This window comes from Rhodnius prolixus, unplaced genomic scaffold (assembly GCF_049639745.1).
Source record: "Rhodnius prolixus isolate KJV_2025 unplaced genomic scaffold, Rpr scaffold_6, whole genome shotgun sequence".
NCBI classification, from domain to species: Eukaryota; Metazoa; Arthropoda; class Insecta; order Hemiptera; family Reduviidae; genus Rhodnius; species Rhodnius prolixus.
In genome coordinates, this window is record NW_027411634.1 from 34,825,089 (window position 1) to 34,849,948 (window position 24,860).

Genomic DNA, 24,860 nt, shown 5'->3' on the forward strand with positions numbered 1-24,860 from the left:
TTTTTAAAGAACTTTAACGTAAAAATTTTAATTTTAAAAAAGAATAACGATCAGAATCCTTAATTTTTGTAATTCTAAATCAGTAAATTGTCTTTCAAGAAATATTTGGGATTGCAACTGGTAAAATTTATAACAAAACGATTTGCTCTTAATAATAATTTCATTATTACAATTATTTTTACCTTGACTGTAATTCAATATTTAATTAACGCACTTATCAAAGTTACTTAAAGTAGATAACGTAAAAATGAAAATGTTTTGTATCAATTGAAAAACAAATTCTACATACCCATGCGATCTAGCGGCAGACTGTAAGAACTAATGATTACTAAGTAGTTATCGACCTTGCCAGTAGATAGCTCTTAACAGCAGTTTTTGTTGCTTTAAGCAGGAATTGTCCATATATTATTCATTACATTTACGTTACATATATTACAAAACATTTACCTTTGACTTTAGGTTTTTCACCGTTAAGAATATAAATTAATTGTCTTAAACAATTTTAAAATAAATACTTGATTAAGATACTAATAAAAGAAAGACTAGATTCTCTTCAAAATGTTGATGTTTTTGTAGTGATATTTCTCATTTTCCTCTTTCTACTTTGTTTTTTTGCAGTTATTTGCTTGTTTTTTTTTTAAGCTGCCAGTGGCCAGCACTTTAAGATCTAAACACCTAAGAGATCGGAATCTAATTTGAATAACAATGGTTGAGCTTTAAGAGACGCCCAACATTACCAGAAAGCTTTAAGGTTTGCTCGAGTGAGGACTTTTGTGAAACCTCAGGTTTATATTCGAAACTTCATAAGATTTGCGCCACTTTGTATGCAAACTGTAAGACACCAGGGGTATCGTCTTATTATTATCATAAATTACGCCTTATTATCATAAATTTTGTGTTTTACGGATTACATAGCAGCCATAAATTACTTTTTTAATTTTGTTGTTTTATTCTATTTCCACCCTAATTCTAATTCTTTTCATATTACATGTATTTTATAGAATAATTTAGTAAATTTGTACTTACAAATAATTAGAAACCATTAAAAAAATAATAATAATAATAAAGCGAGGCACTGTTTTTGCCCCTTAATCTTTTTCTTACTCTACTTAAGTGTTTTAATTGCGCAGATTTTCACCAGAAATATCTTAGAAATATCAGTTTTGAGGCCTTATGAGTCCAAAAAAGTATTAAAGTAAAAAAATGCTTTTTTTAAAGAATTTTATTTTCCTTGATTTTTTTTTACTTTATTGGTCTTTCCCCCCTTAGGTGCCCACGCCTACAGGAAAGAAGACCTAAATAATGAGTTCATCCTTCATCGTAGCATGCTCGCTTTCTTTCATTCTGACCGCCATCAGATAGATTAAATCGATTAGGATTGTGTCCTAAAAAAAAAGAAGAAAATCTGACTTCCACTTACAAAAGACACAATAACATTTTTAATACAAAAAATATATGGAGGTTGAAATTGATAATATCCAGTACAAGTGTTACAACAATGAGGTTAAGAAAATTTAATTTTAAGGATTGTAAAGAATTTAATAATATAATAATGCATTACTTTTTACTGAAACAAGTAAATCAGTTTATATACTAGCAAAAATAATTACAGTAACCTCTTTTTATATATATATATATAACTGTTGTACATAACATGAAGTTAATGGTTCATCTGTAAAACTGGTGCATTGGCGGAGGCGGATGAGGCGGCCAATATTGGTTCTGGTCGGCGTAGCCGGACGGCTGCGGTTGGTACTGTGGCGGTGGTTGCTGATAATAGGTAGGAGGCGCGCTGGGGGTGTAGCCACCCGCCACATAGCCCCCACTTCCCCCGCCACCATAGCCTCCTCCACTGTTGGTCCCAGTCGTTGTGCCTGCACCACTCGTCACGGAACTCTACAATTCAACAACATGAAATTTTGTATATTGCTCAGTAATTTGGTATAGAAGGCTGCAACTATTGTATAAAAAAATGAAACCGTTCATACAATTATGGCTTTACGTCATTCTAAAGTTAATATTTAATTTTTTTAATAAAATTTATCAAGAATTTGTAATAACTATGAGCAACAAAATCTACGCAATCTTTAAAACAAAACTCTGAAGAAATAATATATTTCGAGTTCGTTTCAGATGATCGGGCTACCACATCTATCTCTAGATAGTTCTCTAGAACACACTCTATATAGGGTACTTGCTTTCTAAAGTACCTCTCTTTATTGACTGCAGAAGAAACCTTCTGTAGCATGATACCAACATTTCGCGTCAGATTGCCTCAAAAATTAGAGGGCTGTAGTTGAACTTCTTTCCCTTGCTTATATCCCCAGTCCTCTCTCTTTCGGACTTCATTCCAAATTATGGCTCATTTACTACGGAAAAGAAGATAAAAGCAGGTTGTACTGAATTCTTTGCCTCCAAAAAACCCTTCGTGGTACCAAAGAGGAAGTATGTTACTTATTCTAAGTAAGTTTTAATTTTACTACTTTATTTTTAACTACTTTTCAAGAAAAACTGCCAAATACTGAACTTTTTGTAATACTCTAGCAAGTAAAGAAAAGTTAGTAAACAGGACATATAAGGAGTCCATCATTAGGGAGTTACTAGATGCCGCAAGCCATTTTAAAATGTGAGAAAAACGATGTAAGAGAGAGAGAGCCACAATTTAGCGACCCACAATTTAGGGTTTAAAGTAATTTCGCTTCTTCAAAAATATACTGTTTATCTCTTAATCTTAATAACATTACAAATTATGGACTACTTACATTGCGCAACAACCTGTAATAAAGGCTCCTATGCCAATAAGCTACTTTGCACGCCTTATCTTTTACCATACTTTGTCTTTTAATAGTTATTGTACAGTTCAAAATTAAAAGATGAATGAAAATGGTAATGGAGAAAAAAAAGTAAAAAGATAACCATTGAAAGAAGCTAGTAGGCAAAATCATTACTGCAGTAAACAACGAACATTTACCTGATGATACACGTTCACTGGTGGAGGCGGAGGTGGTGGCTGATCCTGCTGAATGGGCACTGTGATCAGGTTGGTCCTTGCCTGATTTCTGTATTGCAAAGGAGTTTGTTCACTCTAAAAAAACAAAATTTGAATACTTTATTTAATTTCCCCTTTATCTAAAGATCTTCTTTTTTTTAAATATATTTCTAATATTGTCCAAAGGTCCTCACCCTAGGGTCGTTTTGAGAGGAAGCTTGAGATATTTTACGTTGCGGCTGTTGTGGCACCAATGGTGCAACTTTTGCCGGAACTTGTTCTACTTCACCTACCGCGTGTCGGTGATTGATGTGTGCCTAGAATTTAAGACAAAACTTTTATTTGTGTTAAAAATACAAATAAACGAAACTACTTCTGTTCCATGCAAAAATAAGACTATGACTTCAGAGGAGGTGAGTTTTTAAATGTTTTCATGTTGGCGGTTATAGAGAATTATCGCTCCATAAATCGGCAATTCAATCACAAATAATATCATATCTTAGGGCACGCTTCGTAAATATTGTACCTGACTTTTCGAACGTTTCAAACTAATTTTATTGAGAAAAGTTTTAGAAAAAATTATCCCCAATAAGATTCCATTTCGTCAAGGGATTGACATTTCGCAGAAGTATTCAGCTAACGACCCGTAAACATAACGCAACAGTCGTAATTAAAATAGGGGCTTCTAGAGATAACAGATTACGTAACTCTAAGCTAACTCTAGCTCCTATCAAAATCCCCTTTATTCTTGGGTAGCTATAAGGGCGGGCTCAGATGGAACCATTCGTCAAACGATAATAATAATTTTTAAACGAAGACTAACACTAATCTTTCTTCTGAATTTTAAATTCTGGTGGAAATAAACGACCACTGACCTACACAAGCAGATTTTGTTAGACTAATCAATTCCCCTGGTTAATAAGTAAAAGAACCACCACTATCATAAATCTAGCTTGAACATAAATTACACAAAAGAAGTATGTAGACTAAATTAAAAACGTTCCTTTTTAAAATGTCTTGGATCATGGAATTTTTGCAAGTTTAGGAATTGGAAGACTTATACTTCATCAAAGATTAATATTTTACTCAAAAATAATTTAATGCCTAAGGCAACTAACTAATGTACAATTCATCACTAAGACTAAATACATTTAATAACAACCTAAGGATGTTAAAGCTGCCCAGGGCAGACAACTTCATCAACAAGACCGACAATAAACTTTATATATCTGTACCTCGGAGGGAAAAGGCACCATGTCCATTTTTTTCGATTTTCAGATTTTGGCATCATTTTACAAATTTTTTGTTGCTCTTTCTAGAGGTGTAAAGCACTATGTCCTATGTTTAATAATAAGCGATTTATGTATTTTTAAAAAGCACTATGATACTTCATTACTTAAGAGTAAAAGGCACTACATGGGCATGCATTTTTTTCACAATGGAGATCAAAATAAAATATTTTAAAATATGGGAATTAAAGTGGCCATACCAACTATAATAATTATGGTGAGAAGTACAAGAAAGAGTATAACCGGAAAAGTAGAACAAAAAATGAATTTGGAAAAATATCTTTATTTGGCTCCCCTGTAAAATTTACTTTTTGTGACATGGTGCCTTTTCCCTCCGAGGTACAGATATGTAGAATACAAATTATCTTGGCCATGATGACAGTTCATGGGCAAACTTGAATTACAGACAATAATAAGCGCAAGAGAGAAGGGATTGGCTGAGTGGTTAGCGAATACTGGATTCCAACGAGGAGATCACGGGTTCGAATCTAGCTGCTGGCCTAGATTTTCCCTTCCTAAAAGCTTCTTATAGTTTACTGTCCGGTGATGGACAGTGTTGTAGTCTGTAACGAGAGAACACTGTCCGGAGGCCAGCAGAGCATTGGAATACTACGGGCATCAATAACCACAGATGTTGACGTGCTTGCACTAAACGTACAGAACCCTTAAACTAAGTTTCGTTAATTTATTTCAATACTTTAACAAAACAAATTGCGATTCAATAACATTTTGAATAACACACACACACACACCATGTATTTACATTCCTCTAAGTCAGCAAGTATAGGGCGAAACGGAATAATAAGCGAAGGCGAAATCTTTACACCAAACTGATTACTATCTTTCTAATATGGATGAAAGTTTGAATAAACTTGTGAGCGACGACGTATAAAACAAAATATATATTCCACACTTGTTCTGCTCATGCTAGTTCTGGCAGAGTTTCCGCCCGCCGACTTGTATTTTTTGAGCACTCAAAAAAGAACATTTAGTAAAATTGGCCAAAAGAAATAAGATGAATTACAAACCTGTAAATCTCTCTGAGATAAATAAGTTCTTCGGCAACCACTGTTCCCATACCTAGTACCGCCGTGTGTGCACATAAAAACTGTTCCAAGTCCTGTTTGTTCCACTCTAGTAACAGAATACATGCATCGAGGACAAGTTTTGTCTTCTTCTCTGGCACAAGGTAAACAAAAAACATGTTTACAAGGAATCTAAAACAAGAAATAAAGTATAAAAATAAGCTACTAACGAAATAATGGTTGAACTTATTTAATTATTGCTTGTTTTAAATAATGTAAAAAAAAAAAAGGGTTGGGCCGGGTACTCAAAGAGCGAAAAAGAGAGTCCGATCAATACTGTAGTGAAGGAACGGTACACAAAATGACTGGTCGTGGTCTTAAGAATGACAAAAGGCAAGGTAGTGCGAAATTGAATGATGCATGAAAACGATGTCCAACAACGAAAATACATAAAAAGTTTTTTAACAAAAAATGTGAGTAGCTATGATTCTTCTGAAATAACATATTATAATAAGTAAAATTAGGTAATATATTTTTTAATGAGGTACTTCTAAAAAGTGTTCACGGTTATATTATCTTTAAAACAGAAAGAAGTGAGGTGTTACGTTCGCAAATCAGTAAAAACGGGATAGACAAATTAATATTTACGATTAAAATTGCACTCAATTTTAAGTGCAACATATTATGAATGCTATTGAAATGCGTACGATTAACTTTAAAACACAAACTACTTTATTAATAGAGTACTTCAGCAATATCTGAAGAATAGAAACAAGAGAATAAACCTGCGGAAGACATTTTAAGAGACTCATTATTTTTTTCCAAAATACACATCAATAATCTAAAATTATATGAATATAAAATTTACAAACCATCCTTCCATAAATAAGTATCGGTTTCAGACATTTATCACAACAGTGTATCATGGGATTAAGTACTTTTTCACCAATCAATGAAACTCTATGATCCCATCTAAGTCTTAACATTGGTTCAGGGGGTCCACGATTAATTGTAGTAAAAGTTGGTGCTTCCAACTGTGATATATCTGCTTCCATGTCAACTGAAATTTTATATTTTTAGATCAAAAAGTTCAATAACTACTTTTAACACTTAAATCCAAAAACCATAATCTAAAAAGAAGAATATATTGGCTAAAGGAAACACTGTATCTAAAAATAATTGTGTTAAAAGTATTTGTATAAACAAAATTAACAATTTTTTTGAGTGACAATTACTTCTCTTAAAATTATTTTAATTGAATAAATCCTATTAGGTGGGATAAGAGAACTTATGAATTAATCATTTATATCACTATAAAATTTAACTTTTTTATGTTTTGTCAGGCACATTATTTTTGTCCCTGTAATTACAATAAAATGTAATAAACAACAAGTCATCTTTAATTTTTAATGAATCAGTTTCTTGTTATATTTTTTGCGATTTTTTTTTTTAAGGCCAGATTTTATTCAGGATTTATTGCTTTTACATTTTCTTAAGTACATTCCTGGTGTTGCCTCGATTCTTCAGGATAGCGAGTTAATAAATGAGTGATCATTTCGACTTTGAAGTAAATTCTTTAAAAACTGTTGCAACCCACAGTTAACAATTTCTACAATTAACCGTGAATAGTTATATTATAAAAATAAAAATTAAAACAGCGATTTTACATTTAATTGATTTTGCTGTCTTAAGTATTGTTATTTATGTGTTATTACTTAAATATGATATTCTTTAGGAAGATATATATGGTCTCTGAAATCTATTTCCACTAAAACTATATGTCCATCTCTAATTGTATGTACAAAGAATTTTCTAACATAAAACTATAACGAATAGAATAACTATTATTCATTAGTCACTATTCTGTTCGTTACGATAAAACAATCAGTGAAGCTTACTTTTGACAGGTGGAAAGTTTTCATCGTGATTTTCAATCATAATTTCTTGTTGAACTTCATCCTCGTCACTTTCGATTACCTTTAAAACATAAATAAATAAAAAAAATTTCTCTTACAAAGTATATATCTAAAAGTACAGTTCTTTACATCAATCTAATTCATGTATATGATAGTGCACATTGATACATCCATTTTAATCATAAAAAATATATCTCTTATGAAGAATACGCTAGAATGTTTTAATTAGGATTTAGCTACCCCATTAAGTGAAGCCTTAAGGTAACTATTCATAAATGTGAATGAGTAACTTCTCTTATCGTCAAACGTATGTAGTTCTTGTTTTCTTACTTATCAAACTCAATTTTCAAGTAGTTATCTACATTTAGAATATGCAATATCAAAATCATCAATTTTATTATAAAAATTCAATACTGCTGTTCATATTTTATCCCCGCATGGTTATGAGCGAAAATAAAATGTTAAGATGACCAAAATCAGCTTAGATCAAATTTCCTCCTTATGTGGTACTAAAATTTCTGTACAGATCAAGTAAATAATCTTATTAAAACGTTAAATTTAAAAAGAAACATTATTTGGCTTATTGCAATTCAGTCATCTCAGATTTTAATGTGTAAATTTCTGAAGCTAGCTAAGCTGCAGAAGACATTACCTTAACATTCTTTTTACTCCTGCCACGAGTCATTCCTCCTCTTCGACCCCTCGTTCCTCGAGCTCTTCCACGTCCTCTTCCCCTCATTGTTTTAAGTGAATTACTGAAACAGATCTTTTAAATGTAAAAATAAATATTTGGTTCCCTTAACGAGGTGCTGTACACAACACACTACACCAGTAACAGTTTTATTCCCTTCCCTTGTTTTTTAACCTATTCAATTCATAATTTCATATTGTTGCTGATGATTTTTAGAAGATAGGAGTTAATTTTAAAGAATGTTCTATTAAAAAATTATTATAAAAACAGTGAAAGTGAAAATTGATATAGCAAATAAACTTTACGCTCTTTGATTTATTGCTGTTTTTTTCTAACTCTCTGCGTGAATGATTAAGATCATATGGATTTCCATTTCAATAGTTCTATGATGTTCAGAGCGAACGCCAGCTGAGAGTGGAGGATCATGTTAACTGTTTCACTGTTGATTCTGTGTATGATTTAAGATATAAGAATTGTGGCTTTTTAAATTTAATCGCTGCAAAAGATTTCCAGATTCCTATTTAACAGATAGTGCTCCCATAAATTTATGGAAAAAGAAAATGCTCAGTCATCCTATATTACAACAATGTTTCCCTTTGATGGAGGTAATGAGATGGTGCGAAATTTAAGTGGAGATAGTGGAAATCCTCGTGAATCTACATCTTTTGAGCGGACATCTACCATAAAGGAAACAGTTTCAACTTTATTAAAAGAGGGACATCAAAAGGATACTAATCCAGAAACCTTTAAAGCTGCCCTAGATGCAGTAAGATTTGAACATCAACGATTACAAAATGAATTCATGTCCTTGATGATGCTTAATGAACATGTTCAGCAGAAGTTGGATGCACTAGCTGATAACAACGTTAAATTAGAGTTGGATTTAGAAAGGGAAGAGAATATTTTGTGAAGAAAAGAACTGAATGTATACGTGGTGAAAATATATTATCTGTATCAGACGAATTCAATTGTTTTAATGATATATTACATTTTACTCAACTTTTATTTCGGCAATAAATTTACAAATTATTAATTTGTGTGGTTTCTTTACATAAAACAAATTTTTCCTTCTTTTATATGGTAGATATATTTAATGTTTGCAGTCGCGGGGAGCACACTTTTCCTTCGGCTTTAACTTTCCCTTCCTCAGCATAACTAGCATATATTTTACCATATGACCAATTCCATCATCAATTTCATGGTACTGACCATCATACATGTATGCTGGGCTTGAGAAGATGAGATTTTCTTCATCAAAACTGACCTCGTCCCAGTTCTAAAAAAAAGTAAATAATTCAAGACTTAACTTAATTGAAGTTGTATAATTAAAATAAATTTTTGCATACTCTTAATTCCACTGTCGCTCCCATCTTCTTTGCATCTTCTATGGCTCCCCTATGTGGCCATTTATCGCAAGCTGCAACGATTAATTAATTAAATGAATACATAACAAAATTTTTTAAGGAATTAAATATTATTACAAAAATAATAGTTTTAGTTAACGGAACTCATTGGTTACTGTAAAACAGAGATTACGGAATCAAATCAACTGTTCGCACTTAGATTTTCTCTTCCTGGAAACTTCTACAGCTATCACGGCAATAGACAGTCTGTAACATGGGATTAATGTCCGGAGGTCGACAGAGAATTATGGAAAAGGCTATGACCTACGTCCATTCTCAAGGTAAAATAATTTTTTTTTTTTTTATGCAAACGAAGTACAATATCATCACTTCGGTTTATATTTTTATTATGAAAGACCTTATGGTCTTTAGTACTTATGGCATTTGGACCACGAAATTTTTTCCATCGTGGAAATTTAGTGAAACAAGTATTCATGAACTATGGTGGAATTTTTTTTTTGGTATAATTAAACTAGGCTCATTTCCAGCCCAATACAACATAAATTAGCTCGACGTGTATTTTTACATTTATTTGCTGTGATGAATAGTGGAGTGTAGAAACTGTTCTCCCTAGAGAAATATTTGTAAGAAAAAAAAAAAAAGCTGTGTGTTGCTAATGGTGGAATTAAAGACATCACTTCATTTTGAGCTGGAACCTGAAATAGAGAGATTACATCGTACCCACAAAAGAGCTGTGTTTGTATGAAAACAAATACCTTTTCTCTGGCTCATCGAAAAAAAACTCAACTCCGCGCGAGGCTAGTTTGTTTCGACAAACGTTACCAATTATCGAAGCTTTGAATTGGGAGCTTCTCCCGCAAACAGTTTACAGCCTAAACTGTGGCTTTATAGAGACTAACTGCTATCGCCCACTTCTAACTTTTAAAAATATTACAAATTCGGAAGAGGTGAAATGGATGTTTATAGATTTTTTGAAGAGTATCAAATTTTTTGGTTACACACTTAAAAAAAGTGACCAAAAAAGACAAAATGACCAAAAAGAGGCCATCCCCTTATTATTTAAATTGGTTTATAATATAATTAATTGCTCATCAACTTTTATTTTTTCTAAAAATCGCAAATGAATGGATTTACAGATTTATTAAATACTAGAAATAGATATAAAACAAACTTAAACACCAGATGGTGGCTGATGAAGTTTTGAACATAATCCTGAGGGAAATTTTCGTATTCCTCGATTACAGAAAACCTCAAGTCTCTCGAGCATTTCTGTAAAGCTGGGCATCTCTTAGTCGTCTTTTAAGTGCAACCATTGATATTAATGTCAAATTTAGATCATTTACTGGCCACTCTAATTATAGATTTGAAGCATTTTGACAACCGGAAAGAATTCTTGCTGATTGGATTGTACCTAATTGTGCATAAACAAGAATTCCTTCCCAACAAATGGTGTTGTTGGGACAGCATCCTCTAAAAGAATATCGTATCTTTAGACACCAGCCATTAAAGACCCCTCTATAAAAATTATTTTAGTCTGAGCCTCCAAATTAATTCAAGCTCAAACAATAACTCCTCTTTAGGCTCCATTAAGCTCAGCTCCATCTTTAGGAAAAGGTTACTGTGGGATATTGCTCGCCACTTTTTAAACCCTATTCTTGCTGGCATAGATAACAACTAGAAAATTTTTCAATTATATGATAAGAATGGCCAGCATTTGTCCAGATCTAAACCCCATTAAATAGTTATGGGACAAGCAGTCATGGCGAACTTCCAGTTCACCAGTAACAAATGGTGAAAATATGCCTTTTTAAATTATTTATTTTTGTATTGCTTAATAATTTTTTTTATTAATTTTGTTATTTTATATCCATCTTCGAACGTAATTCCTTTTATATAACATGTAACTTGTGGGAAAAAATTACAAAGTTGTTAATGAGCAATTAACTGGAAACCAATACGATATGGGAGAAGAGGTACCCTTTTTTTGCCTCTTAATATCGATGCTCAAATTTTAGAAAATTATATCCCTTCTTCAAAGAATAAGCTCATAATCTTAAGCTTGAATTGTAAGTTTAAAAAAACTCATAGCATTAAATCAAAAGCAGTTTTGTTAAGCTCTCATTATTTGTTTATTTATTTTTAATATTCTTACGAGTCTTTCATTGATTACTAAAACCTTGATTGCAAGTACTTTCTAATGTAGGTCTAAAAATGTAAAAAATAAACATGCTTACAATTTTTGCCGAGTGTAATTTTAACTGTGCAAAGTACTCTAGCTGCAAGAATCGGCGAAATGCAAAGAAATCCTTGAGGTTTTTTGGCATTATGGAATTCTTGTATAACTTTCACAACTTCTGGAATTACATTACAATCAGCACCTTTAATTGCATAATCTGATCTGTAATTAATTTAATAAAAATTACTTTATTCTCAAATGAATTTCTTACTTCCTTTCTAAATAAAACTTGTGGCTATCACTTATAATTATAACAATTTTTTTCTGGCGCACGACGTTTGTGTTCATTAGCACCTACAGTAGAATTATACTTACAAATTCTTTGCAACACCAAACCCTCCTGGAAAGATTACTGCATCGAAGCAGCTGATGTTTTTTATTAGTTCACATATAGACTGAATGTTACCTCTAGCGATTCTTGCAGATTCCGGAAGGACCATCCTTGAGTGTGTGGAATCCACTTCTCCCTAAGCAATCAATGTAATAAGTAAATCAATAATTGCAATCTCAACTATTCAATTCCGTTATTTAATTTAATTATAACAAAAATTGAGGAACATTTGAAAACATGATAACATGACAATCGATTTTTTTTTTATAGATAGTAATGGGTATTTCAAAGCACAAAAAATAACAAAGCTTTGAAATCTTTAAAGCTCAAACTATTACGTTTGTAATAGTTCTGTGAAGTACACACAATATGTGACACAACCAACTCGCAAATGAAAGTAAGTGTTATGATAATTAACACACCAAATCACTCCAAGCACAACAACAGTACTCCTTCCTTGGAGCACGTTCTGATTAGTTTAAAAAATATATATAATGTATAAAAGGTACCTTAAGATGGTTTATAACATGCATCTGTTTCACATCAGGAGCAAAAACTACCGGTACAGCATCATTCCTTGTCAAGTGAGAAAGTACTGAAACAGCTTCGTGAATTTCTGAACCATCATAGACACCACAACCAGATAACACCTAAAGTTTCGAAATTAATTGCAAATTAAAATGTTTGAATTTCTTACATTATGAATGTCGGCTAATTGACTTTTTAGTTTTAGTTTACTACTTACAACAGCTACTCTCGTTGAAGTGCAAGTTCCATATCCAGTAAAAATCTTGCTACACACAGACCCTCTGCAGGCGTTTAATAATCTTCCCGAAGATATTCCCAACATAATGCTACTGTTTCCAGGTTTTTAAAACAAAAATTACTGAATCGTATCTAAAAAATAAAGAAAAACCTCAAACCACCACATTCTTAAAATTTAATGTTCTTACATTTGCAATAGTCCTTAAAACTTAAATATTTGAATTGCTCACTGATAATCCTTGTCTAACCTGGCGTATCATAAAAGTCAATGCTGTACTAATAATTATTAACTTTTCATTTGGAAAAAAGTTTAGTAACGTTTGTAGTATTCATTGACTATAATATTTAATTTTTTGTTTAATACAGAAAAATACAATATTGAGTTCCTTTCATTTTTTAATAGAAAATGATAATACTTGTATCAATGAATTTTGTTTTGTATTTTTGTTTAGCACAAATTACGTAACAGTTGATTTCGCCAGTGATAATCGGTGAACCAGTTCGTCCCTAATAATTAAGCGAGAGTAGACCCGGGAAAGTGACATTTAAGTAAGTGTATTTATCCCCCATTGAAAAATCTGAAAAATTAACAGGTTATGAATTATTTGAAAAATGATTGTTCAGACTAATTTTTGTACAACTTGTAGGTTCATAAAAATGTCTAATTTATATAAAGGTACAATTGACGTTTTAAAGCCATCTGTTAAAGTAGCAGATACTAAGGTGAAATTAAATTGCGGGATTGATATGCCGATTATAGGATGTAAGATGTAATTTTGCTTTTATGAATTTCGTTAAATAGTGTATACAGATACTATATACTTTTCTCTTATTACAGTCGGGACCTATACCATTAGAGGACCGCGAGTAATTAATAATGCAATAGATGCTGCTTTAGCGGCTGGATACAGATCATTTGGTGAGCTTTATTACAGAAATTTAGATTTATATTTGGTAACTAAAATTTTCTCAGGAATATGTGAAAAACATTACGTAGGATATTTTGTTGTTGAGGGAATCAGCCAAAAGTGGGCGTGGTGCTTTGCCCCAACTGTAACCACTGCAAAGAAGTTCCAATTTTTATTTTTTCCCACGTAGAAAATTTCACAACGCTGAGCTTGTTTTCTTCTAAGTTATATGTGATAAAATTTAAACATCTTCGTCTTTCATAACTAAATTTTAGTGTTGTCATTACCTCATAGCTTCTTCTTTTTTGCAGGAAAGAATATACGTAAGATTTAGAACATGTATATAGTAAATTAATTACCTGGCAACTAGTTATTTGGAATGTTTTAATGAACACGTGCAAAATTTATTTTGCCTTTCATGTAGAAACTTGTTTTTAAGGACATTTCATTTAAAAATGTTGAAATTACAATTTTAAGTCTTAAACATCCAGAAATATAGATACATATATTATTTTTACACTTCTACACAGATTTAAAATAGAATTGGAGTTGTGTTAGAGTTCCGCAAGAGTTTTCTAGGGGGTTAGTGTTTAGACTATGAAGGCAGTAAGTAGATGGTAATGATTTAGAGTGTTGCTTGTGGCATAACTAAACACAAGTAATATTGTACTTCACGTATCTCTTCAATTCTACGTGTATTTATTGTGTGAATGTTTGAAGGTGTCGGCGTAAAATATTACTTGGCAGGGATATTTGTAGGGACGCACAGATACCTAAAGCAGTGCTAGTCCGAGTCTCCTTGATTGCATATTCTAAATTCTACATACATTTTATGTGCAGTTGTAAAAGAGTTTGATATTTTAAATCATTAATAACTTAAGCTAGCTATCCAGAGTTCAAAACCTTTTTTTATTTAGAAATTTTAATGCTGTATCATTTGATACCATCATAGACCCGCTATCTAGATTTTAAATCTTTTTTTCTGAAATTGAAAGTTATTTACAAGATTTTGTTCTTTATAGACACTGCTACCTCTTATGGAAATGAAGAAGATATTGGTGCCGCTTTAAAGGAATTATTGCCAAAGTATAATTTAAAACGAGAGGATATATTTGTAACATCGAAATTAGGTAAAGTGTTTGAATAAATTTCTGTCCTATTTGCTAATCTTTCAATAAAACAGTATTATTGAAGCGGGTCAACTTCTAATATTATGCTTTGAAGTTTAGAAAGAAACATTAATAAACATTTTATTGACCTTAGTTTTTACTTCAACTATAGATTCCGCGCTGATGCCAAAACTGAAATTGGGAATAAAAACAATTCTTAATTTTTCTATAACAGTTACTTAATAAATTATCTCACACAGAAAGGGTCAATCTACCAAAACAAATGTTCTGTAGGAGCTAATTCTTTGGCTGAAGAGTAATTGTTAAAGAAATTTAATCCTTCAAGTTCATTTTTCCTCAGTAGTACTTTAAGTGTGAAGAGTGAGCAGTTTTTTTTACTCTTATACACATTCTTTAATATAAGAAAAATCTATTTCTTTTAATTAACCAAAATAAATAAATAATTATGCATGAATTTTATATTCTTAAAAAACGTATATACTTTTATTTTTTCAGCACCAAAGGATCAAGGTTCTGATTTAGTTTACGATGCAGTAGTGCGATCCTTAAATCACCTTGGCTTTTCTTATTTGGATTTATATCTCATTCACTGGCCAGGCGTTCATGGTGTTGATATTTCTAGCAAAGAAAACAAAAAATTGCGTAAAGAATCTTGGAAAGGTTTGGAAGATTTATTTAAAGCTGGTAAACTGAAAGCTATTGGGGTTTCCAACTATACGGCCAGACATTTACAAGAAGTTCTTGCACACGCTACAGTAAGACCAGCTGTAAATCAGGTATTTATGATTTTTGCATTTTTTTAAATATATTTTATTTGAATGTGTTTGTTTTATTTTTGTTTAAAAAAAAGTCTCGATTTAGTCTTGCGTTAAGATATATATTTGGTCTTTAGGTTGAATATCACGTTTACTATAGGCATCCTGAAGATCTATATAAGATTTCTAGTGAATCAGAAATCCTACTCCAGGCTTATTCCTCACTTGGTGGTAACGGCATAAAGGATGTATTGGCCGATGCAACAGTTAAAAAAGTTGCAGATGAACTTTCTGTCCAGCCAGCCCAAGTTCTCTTACGTTGGTCACTTCAGACTGGTTTTGGTAGAATATTTTCTTACTTGCTTGTATAATTTTCACTTGAAATTTAACCTTAGTAATTGCAAAAGATTTATAAACCTTACATTTTCTAGGTATTATACCAAAATCCGTAAATCCTGAAAGAATCAATTCAAATATTGATCTGGACTTTGTACTATCTGTTGAACAAATGAAAGCCCTAAATTCTATTCAACATAGGCAAAAATTTTCATGGAATCCAGATACTGTAGTCTGAAAGAAATACTTTTGGAAAATTTAGTAGAATAATTATTCCGGGGAATGTAATATTTTATGTTTTGTACATATCATATAATGGTGAACATATCTTTAAAATAGTGATAATAATGGATAAATTGGCTGATAAAATAGCCGAAAAAATATATGATAAATTTGATGCACTCGGTAAAACGGGTAAACCAATAGATGGTTGTGAATGGACATTACTTGCTGGATTTGTGACAGAAAATGGAGGTAAATTGGAAGTTGTATCATTAGCTACTGGAACTAAATGTATTGGCTCGAAAGCTATGTGCACTGATGGATTGATTCTCAACGACAGTCACGCTGAGGTTTGTAATTCATAAATAATGTGGTTTACTTTTCGCTTTGTCCTTTGGAAATTGTTGCATGTTATTGTTATTTCGGTTAATAGTTATGTTTGAAATAAAGTTTGTTGTCAAAAATGATAAATTATGATAATCAACCAATTCCTTAAAAATATCCCTTTGTGAAGTTTCTTATTATAACTTATCACATCTGTTATTTCTCAAGTTTGATCCATGAAAAAACCAAACAGTTTCACGAAGTAATTCTTCAACAGGTAATTGCAAGAAGAGCTTTTCTTAGATATTTGTATTCAGAAGCTGCAAAAGTAAAACAAAATGAGGAATCATATATATTTTCTGGTTTATGCCAAAATGGGAAATGCATTCTCCGCAATTCTGTGAAATTTTATTTTTTTACAAGTCATGTACCTTGTGGAGACGCTTCTATTATTCCAATCAAACCTGAAGAGAATAATTCAATCAAAAGATGTTTGAAAAGACGATATGAAGAAATGTTAAACGCAAGTCAAGGTAAGCGGAGAAAGCAGGATCTTTTCTTTATCAAAAAGAATCTTGTTTAGCTAAAATAGTTAAATCTTCATGTTTCAAACTATTATAAGAACAAGCAGGTTTACATATTAAGCTAATTAAACCTTTGTGGGACTAAAACCTTTTTCTTAGGAAGAAGTATATCAGACATTCATAGAACCGGAGCTAAACCCGTTTCTGAGGATACACATCAGGATCCTCATGGAGCTGGGGAAACCTATCAAATGAGAGGTGCTGTAAGAACAAAACCCGGACGTGGAGACCCTACATTATCTCTCTCTTGTTCTGATAAAATTGCTAGGTGGATCTTTCTGGGAGTTCAGGTGTAGTATCTAAAATACAACTAATCTAACAGAAGGAACTTCATTTTTGGAGATACTGATGGGCTTGCTTGGCGAAATAAGGCCTTATTAAGCTCAGCTTATGAAATTCCTTTTTAAAATAATTTTTACATCTTTTACTTTTTACTCGGACCCGCACACTTATAAAGATGTTTTGTTTTTAGGGGGCCCTCTTAAGTCAGTTAATTTCAGAACCAATAAGAATCAACTTAATAGTAATTGGCGGAGGAGGTCCATATTGCAAAGAAATTCTAGAAGAATCACTTCTTAAAAGATCAGGGACCAAAGAAGAACCCGCATTCTTTCAATCTAACATTACATTTAAATATTCCGCTATAGCAACAAATGCAACCAGGCCTTCGCCCACTAGCATTATCTGGGCTAATATAAAACAAGAGTCAGTATTATTTATTCATACATCAATTTTATTAATTTATAAAATGAAAATTCGAGAATATCTTAATTATTTTATAGGAAACCGCAAGTTGCAGTTGACGGAAAACGGCAGGGCAGTACAAAGAAGAACAAGAGTAAAGCTTCGCTCTTAGTGAGTAAACGAGAATTGTTTAAGGACTTCCTTTCTCTAATGGAATCTCATTATTTACATCTAACCTATCGACAGGCGAAAGATATGGCATCTGATTATCAAAATCACTTTAAAATTTTCAAAGAGAGAATGGGAGTTTGGGCCCAAAGTAAAACAAATACACAACTTTTTAGAATTAGCAAGGAAGAATTATCAATAAAACCTTTATAAAAGGAATAAGCAAACGCTTTTTTATACATAAAAATTTCGAACAATTTTTGTATATAAATTCTGTAGTTTTATTTAGTAATAAAAACTATTATCACATTTTTTTGTTATAAAAATACAATGGCATACTTAAGATTATTAGATTACTTTGTCTATTTCTACATTTATTTTATTATTAAATAAAAAAATTGGTTTAACATTTTCCGCCATAAATTTTATTAATAATACTGATTCTGCTTAATGTCATTTAAAAATATTTATTTCAATTACAAGTAATAATTCAAAATCTTTTGCTTTCTCAATAAACATGTGAAATGTTTTCTTTGTTATTTATCCATTGTTAACAAAACTTTTAGACATACTAGCTGGCACTGTGTTGGTTTAGTTTTTTGATGATAGCATCTAACACTGACGAAGAGAAAGTGTGCCCAAGGGAGCAATATATAATATAATGTAAGAACATTTTCGACGAATATAGAATATAAATGCTTAGCTTGTGTGTTTCAGCAAGTCTTGTTTTTATTCTCTTATTGATTCAATTGTTTCAATTTGTGTTGGTTGTGTCATTGACTAAGTCATCAGAAATAAAGAAAATAAGCCGTAAAGATAAAAGACTTGGCTTTCTTCCCCCTCATAAAGAAAATGTCTCTACGGCTCTACAATTAAGCCTATGATAAATTATGAAATTTTAAACATGTTTTACCGAAAAAAAAGGCCATTAGCGATTAACCAACCAGAGTTGGATTATTAGACTACTAAATAGGTACAAATTTTTTAATAGAAGTTAAAAGGAAATATCCCCTATTCAATATTAAGACTTCAAGGCTTAAGATATTCAATACGGACGAGATGCGTTTCGTACAAAGTTTTGTAAATTAATAATAAGAGTTAATCTATGTGCGGCCCGCCAAAAAAAATTTAAATTTAAATTGGCCCATTGATTAAAAAGGTTGCTCACCCCTGAATTAAATGATATAATGAATAATTTCTTAAAAAGGAATTATAATATACAATTAAAAGTATAAGTGAAAAAAATAATAAATAATACATTCCTTACATAATTTCGACATCTACCAAGTTCGCGATGATATACGCTAAATCAGAAAGATGATCTTCACATCACCATTACGAAAGAATTGCAGTGGACAACGTGTCACTGCTACGAGTCAATATTAAATAATGGCTCCTTTTCCGAAACCCCATCCGGGAGAATCGTAATGGACAACTTCTTATCATTCAAAGTGTAAGTTTGGGGAAGCATTATCTAAATAAGAAAACAAATATATGTAAATTTATGTATATAATAATGAATGATTGTTTTTATTGTACTATTAAAACTAGATTCTTTAAAATTATTAAAAATTATAGATAAAATTTTAAATTTTTCAATACAAAAATCTAACAGAAAATCTTACTTGTTCCGGATGACTAATCAAAGGTTGTAACTTTTCCAATAGCTGATTAGATGAGTCTTCGTTTAGTAATAATTGTAACCATGGTCCATGCGCGACATAAGGTTTATCCACATCTACAAATGATCCTGTTACTGATTCTGCCACAAAAGTGATCGCAATCGGACTGCAGGCTGATTTGAAGGTAAAATGTCTTCCATGCTTTACGCGTCCTCTGAAAAATAAAGAAATATTATACATAATTTTGTATAACATAATGAGGGATGTACATAATTTTGTGAATGTCATAAGGTAGATTAGAAAGATTAGCGAGGGAAGGAAGTTAAGCCTTACGAGGACTTACTCCTAACTCTTAAACATAGTTTTCATTATCAGATGGAGTGTTTATAAATATCCTTTAGGACATCAAAAAATTGATAGATGTGAAGTGATTTTAAATTACTTTATTTTAATTTAATTGCACAAACTGTCCAGTTAGTTTCACTTTACCACTATCTCTGCAAGCATTTTGCCTTTTAGGTTTGTTAGAAATGTCAATTTAAGTTTGCAAAAGCTAGGATTTTCGTAGAGATATATGAAACCTAAAGAACATTTCCTTCTCACTTTAGGAGACCTGGATGAATGACTTCTCAAGTTTTAAAAATAAAATGAATGAATGGAATGCTCCATAATGTGCAGATAAACAAATTTTAGTCAGAATACAGTTGTTACTAGAAATCCGTACACATTTTAAATCAATAAAGATTACGAACGTAAGGCAAAGTGCGATGTCGTTACTAGAACGCGGCCATTTAGTGCACACCATGTCCAATGAAATGACGAAACCGGGTGCTAAAAATGGTCTATTTTTTGATTAGGTTAAATATGAATACTGATTAATAATCAAACTTGAAAAAGAAAATATCAATAATACATAATAATAGATTATAAAAATGTTTCCCAAAAATATTACATGAGTTTCGTAAGCTAGCAATATAAAAAAAATCTAGCTGAACTGTTTGGTGTTGCCCGTGAGTGTGATAGTACCATTTTAAAAGAAACTTATTAGTTTCACTTCAACATGTGCTGCCTGTATTAGAACGTACACGCCATAGCGCGTACCATAGTATCATACCACACCATAGAATGAAAAAGAAATTGGAACAAAAATTTGATTTAATTGGAAGAAAGCAAAAAATGGCAGTACTTTCTAAAATTCATGGAGAAATAAGATTTTTTTGAAACTTAAAAAACGAAAAATAGCGAAATTTTAATTTGGTTGATTTGGACGGCCTTCAGAAAAATGTTTACCTTCCCGGATGCGTGAATTGCTTTAATAGAATACTTTGATGGAGAGCACGCAAGGCCGCTGGGAAGAATGTTATAAAACCCTATCTCAACTTAACATGAATGCAATTGTGGCGCCGCACTTTTGAATTAAAAAGTTAAGTTGGTTGACAGAAGGAGGACTGATAAAAGTGGTGGAATTTACACGTTGGAGCGCAGAAAGTGGCAAAACTTAGTTGTAGAAGAATCTACTAGCTACTAGACAATTCTGTTCTCTACAATTCGGTAAAGAAACCACTGAAATGTAAACAATACGAAAAGAAATATAAACGTTTGAAATTTAAAGGTATTTGAAAACCTCTAAAATTTAACCTTCTATATCTCAATAACTATCGACACTAAAACATAGCAATTTGTATCAGTTAAAGAGCTAACTTTTCTCTACAATTGGGTAAAGAAACCAATGAAATCTGGACAGTACGAAACGAGATATAAACGTTTGAAATTTGAAGGTATTTGAAAACCTCAAGACTATTGCAGCACAATACTAGAGGAGAAATGGTCAGTATAGAGACTATGGAAGTAGTTAACAGTGAGCTGTATTGCCGGACACTTATTTGTCCTGAATTAAACCCAAATAGATTGACCTATCAAATAGGTGTCTCTTCAAACAACGCGTACTTAGAATTGCCTACAGGAATTAAGTACATTTGTTCGTTCACCGTGATCACTGAAGAACAGTTGGTTAATTGTCTTAATTGGGGATTTCTACAGCAAGTTATAGAGGGGCAGTATAGAGGTAAAATGGAAAGCTTATAAATACCAAGGTTCTTAGATGATTAAAATGTCTACACCTACCTTATAGCAAGAGGTAGCAGGCTTCCTGATTCCAGATTAAATGTTAAATGGACATTTTCTAGTACTTTAGTCTGTAACAATTCTGTTGTCTCAAATCCTGAATTTCCAAGACCTAAAGAATTTCTCCCTCTGTAAAAATTAGTGAGAATAAGCAAAATTTTATAGTTACAAAACGAAATATATTATATCGCAAAAACTCACTGTGATATTGATCTCCTACTGTCACCAAAAAATTTTGACAACTCTTCTGATTCACTACAACTATCGTATCCGCCGCAAGCACCATTCTCTACTGTTAAAATTTTAGGTTTGTTACATGTTTCAAAAATATTAAAAAAATAACTAAAAACTTAGGTTTTTTTTTCTTACAATTTTCTGACCATGCACAATTCGCTGTGACACCAGAAAGATTAGATCCATCAGCTTCAATTCCTTCATCAACCAGAAGCGAAGCATTTGGATCAAGCTGGAATAGAGATTCTCCTCTTCTCATATCGGTAACTAGCCACAAGCCCCCACAACCACCACTAAAAAAATATATTTGTTAAAAAACTTGTAATTCGTGAAATGTAGAACATTTGAAACAAAATAAAATAATATAAAAGTACTTTGGAATACGTTTAAGCAAATCGAGAACACCCATTCCATTCCATCTTTGGGCAGCTCTCATTTCTTCATAGCTTACACCTATAATCTGTACAAAGTCAACTGTTCCACACGGTGTGTTTATAGATCCTAACTGAGGATCTATATCAAGAAGCATATGTTCTATCAGTGATTCGCTACCATCTAATGCTGAATGCCATGAAACATGATCACCGGCGCATACTGTATTTCCTGTAAATAGAAAAAGGAAATGTTTTATATTGTTTCGCAAGCTAATAATAGAAACAGTGATTCATCTTTTTGATTTTTTAAAGAAAATCTTCTTCTTTTTTTTTAAATACCTGAATGAAAAACATATTTTGCCAGAGATTGAAGAAGTGCTGCAGGCCAGGTTGGTGGAGCGGTTTCTCCAACGTCACGTTTTAATCGAAACGTTAATTCAAATCCATAACCACTGAGTTCTGCAGGACTGCTGCGTTCATGTACTCGTCCATCTCCGTGTAGGTCACTCAGCCCAAAGCTTAAAAGAAATCATTTGGAATTTATTCAACATATTTATTAGTGATATTTCTCCACTAACAAAAACTGTTTACGATTATCACTGCAAATCTAAAAAATTTAAGATTTTACGGTAAAAATATTTATTTTTAGATTTCTAACACGATAAAATATTTTGGCGTAAGTCTCTGGGTGAAATTTCTATTTGTCTAATTTTTTTTTATTAAGAAATTATGATTAACCTTCCTAAAACTATCCTAAAAGAATATTCTCAGAAGAGTTATTAAAATAAAATTTAGGTATTATATAAGAAATCCAATTACAAAATGTAGAAAACATCATTGCAGTCATTTTCAAACGAAATATACCTGCAAAAACTCAAAATCAAAAATTTAATATGATTACCTAACTTCCTCACACCTGGTTTAAAAAAGTAAAAATATTTACTAAATTCTGTTTCTCCTAAGAAGAAAGCATTATAATCGTGCATACTTTCTGAGAAAATTACTTTAGGGCCATTTATGATAAAGGGGGATGATTACGCACCTATCTAAAGTCATTACAATTCAATGTGTACAGATATATATTTGCGTCAGTTCAACGAGGATTAAATGAGTTGCTGAAATTCTTTCACGGAAGAAAAAAGCATGAGCGGAAAGGTGAATTTCCTTAAAGATTTTATGTTTACATTTTTATTAAATTTTCTCGTTCCATTACCCCTCTCTCGAAATGAGATAACGCTTTAGATCAATTCTAGTCTTGAGTTGGAAGAGGAATGGTAGGTTCCTCTCTAAAATAAAATTTAATTATTGTGAAATGTATGATCTTAAAAATTTAAATTATTACTAAATAAGTTGCTAAAATTTCGTGTTAGGAGAAAAACACGGATGATAGTGTGAATCTCATTTAAATTTCTCTCTAGTATCCCTATGCCTTTTAATCAGGCCTAAAGTTATTTTCTGAAAATAGATTTTAAGAAGGGATTTGGAGATGACGCGCTATCTCAAAGTTCTTTTATTATAGTCATAAATATAACTTTACCCAGAAACTTCTGAATACAAACTTTTCTCACACATATGTACTCTAAAGAGTGCCTACTTCAAATAGAATTTTACCAAAATGAAAGTTTTCCTCATCTCATTTTATAACCATACAACATATTACAGCTACACACAAATCTCGAAAAACTGACTGCAGTCTTTTTCGAAGACGAAATGCAATAATTCTGCAGCAACATTAGGAAAGAGTAAAAAGCTATGAAATACTCAGCATTTTTAACCACCCTTTTTAGCATTCGTACAATATCTTACAATCAAACTCCTAAATTTTCAAAACAGTTCAAACGAACTTAAAGACAAAACAATATAACCTTATATAATGCCAGTGAGGAGGTATTCCTAGCTGCTGATTTCCAGGATTTGAATACATAGAAATGTAATCAAGAGGATCGGGACCTCCCAGCCTAAAAACAGAGTTACACTTGGATCATAATTCAAAATTTGTATTTGTATTGGTAGTTATACACACTGAAATTTTTTTGACAGCCTTATCAGGAAACAAACACTTACCAATACTTTACAACTGCAGCAACCTGTAAAGGATTTGGCTGGTCAGGATATATTCTTCTACATGCCAGATACAAAGCTTCCAAGCCAGGCGGTGAAAGAGGAAAAATGCCGCTCGGCAAGGTTCGATTAGCAGGAGCTTCAGCATCATCCATTGTGAATTAAATCCACAAGAAAGGATTTATTAATCTTATGGTCTCTTGATTAAGCTGTTAAAGAAATTCCACTGTGACAATTCATAACACAAAACACTTTTGCAGAGGAGTTCTCTTACTGAAATAATTACAAATTACTTAACAAAAATTAACATAAACACAAAATATAGACATTGAAAGTGAAATTTCAGCCCTTTTTCCACGACCTGTACCTAGTTATTTACTTTTCCCTATAGTTAATATATTTTGTTTTCAAATAGATCTAACCTATAATCAGTACTCCTAGTTCTATGTAGAGATCGCTGAAAGGTATTTCTGGAAATTTGAAATATGTGTGGCTCGCACTTTTAATTTTAAACGCTAAATGTTATTTATTCCCCATAAACAGAATCAATAAACGAAGTTTCTTACAGTAATGCGTTAGTATTTGCGTCCAATTAGAAAATAATTTTTTTTGGTTTTAATTGACTAGCAATCATTGAAACTTTAGAAAAGTATTTATGATTAAAATTCCATAATTCCTTATTGGACATTTCCAGTTTGAGGAACTAATTAATTACATATAGCACTTAA

General features: G+C 31.7%; 5 protein-coding genes across 8 annotated transcripts; 2 read left to right on the plus strand and 3 right to left on the minus strand.

Moving 5' to 3' along the window:
• Nucleotides 1-1,228: 1,228 nt before the first annotated feature.
• Nucleotides 1,229-8,008, minus strand: LOC141460681 (uncharacterized). 2 transcript variants are annotated; one of them, XR_012462283.1, is made up of 8 exons: nt 7,872-8,008; nt 7,202-7,280; nt 6,176-6,363; nt 5,307-5,495; nt 3,184-3,306; nt 2,972-3,085; nt 1,617-1,896; nt 1,229-1,385 (listed from the first exon to the last, which is right to left on the minus strand). XR_012462283.1 is itself a non-coding variant. In XM_074140939.1 (7 exons), exons 1-7 carry the CDS (start codon nt 7,956-7,958, stop codon nt 1,669-1,671), a joined length of 1,008 nt encoding a protein of 335 aa, XP_073997040.1. In that variant the 5' UTR covers nt 7,959-8,008; the 3' UTR covers nt 1,500-1,668. The 2 variants fall into 2 exon arrangements, 1 of the variants encoding a protein (XP_073997040.1); XM_074140939.1 differs by lacking the exon at nt 1,229-1,385 and having other exon boundaries at nt 1,500-1,896.
• Nucleotides 8,009-8,836: 828 nt separating this feature from the next.
• Nucleotides 8,837-13,891, minus strand: LOC141460685 (glutamine amidotransferase-like class 1 domain-containing protein 3, mitochondrial). Of its 3 annotated transcripts, none has more exons than XM_074140944.1 (7): nt 13,802-13,891; nt 12,587-12,738; nt 12,351-12,491; nt 11,826-11,977; nt 11,509-11,672; nt 9,257-9,327; nt 8,837-9,186 (listed from the first exon to the last, which is right to left on the minus strand). In XM_074140944.1, exons 2-7 carry the CDS (start codon nt 12,689-12,691, stop codon nt 9,001-9,003), a joined length of 819 nt encoding a protein of 272 aa, XP_073997045.1. In that variant the 5' UTR covers nt 12,692-12,738; nt 13,802-13,891; the 3' UTR covers nt 8,837-9,000. The 3 variants fall into 3 exon arrangements, with proteins under 3 accessions (XP_073997045.1, XP_073997044.1, XP_073997043.1); XM_074140943.1 differs by lacking the exon at nt 13,802-13,891 and adding an exon at nt 13,600-13,779; XM_074140942.1 differs by lacking the exon at nt 13,802-13,891 and adding an exon at nt 12,837-12,969.
• Nucleotides 13,036-16,428, plus strand: LOC141460682 (glyoxal reductase-like). Its single transcript, XM_074140940.1, has 7 exons — nt 13,036-13,155; nt 13,254-13,369; nt 13,445-13,525; nt 14,537-14,644; nt 15,140-15,420; nt 15,537-15,741; nt 15,831-16,428. Exons 2-7 carry the CDS (start codon nt 13,264-13,266, stop codon nt 15,971-15,973), a joined length of 924 nt encoding a protein of 307 aa, XP_073997041.1. The 5' UTR covers nt 13,036-13,155; nt 13,254-13,263; the 3' UTR covers nt 15,974-16,428.
• On the plus strand, nt 16,083-18,061 carry Adat1 (Adenosine deaminase, tRNA-specific 1). Its single transcript, XM_074140924.1, has 5 exons — nt 16,083-16,307; nt 16,559-16,814; nt 16,965-17,155; nt 17,338-17,570; nt 17,648-18,061. The coding sequence occupies exons 1-5, from the start codon at nt 16,083-16,085 to the stop codon at nt 17,928-17,930; spliced, it is 1,188 nt and encodes a 395-aa protein (XP_073997025.1). The 3' UTR covers nt 17,931-18,061.
• Nucleotides 18,062-18,557: 496 nt separating this feature from the next.
• Nucleotides 18,558-24,685, minus strand: Su(fu) (suppressor of fused domain protein). Its single transcript, XM_074140916.1, has 10 exons — nt 24,555-24,685; nt 24,136-24,405; nt 23,937-24,029; nt 22,411-22,589; nt 22,072-22,300; nt 21,833-21,990; nt 21,665-21,755; nt 21,464-21,592; nt 19,343-19,553; nt 18,558-19,191 (listed from the first exon to the last, which is right to left on the minus strand). Exons 2-10 carry the CDS (start codon nt 24,285-24,287, stop codon nt 19,087-19,089), a joined length of 1,347 nt encoding a protein of 448 aa, XP_073997017.1. The 5' UTR covers nt 24,288-24,405; nt 24,555-24,685; the 3' UTR covers nt 18,558-19,086.
• Nucleotides 24,686-24,860: the final 175 nt, after the last annotated feature.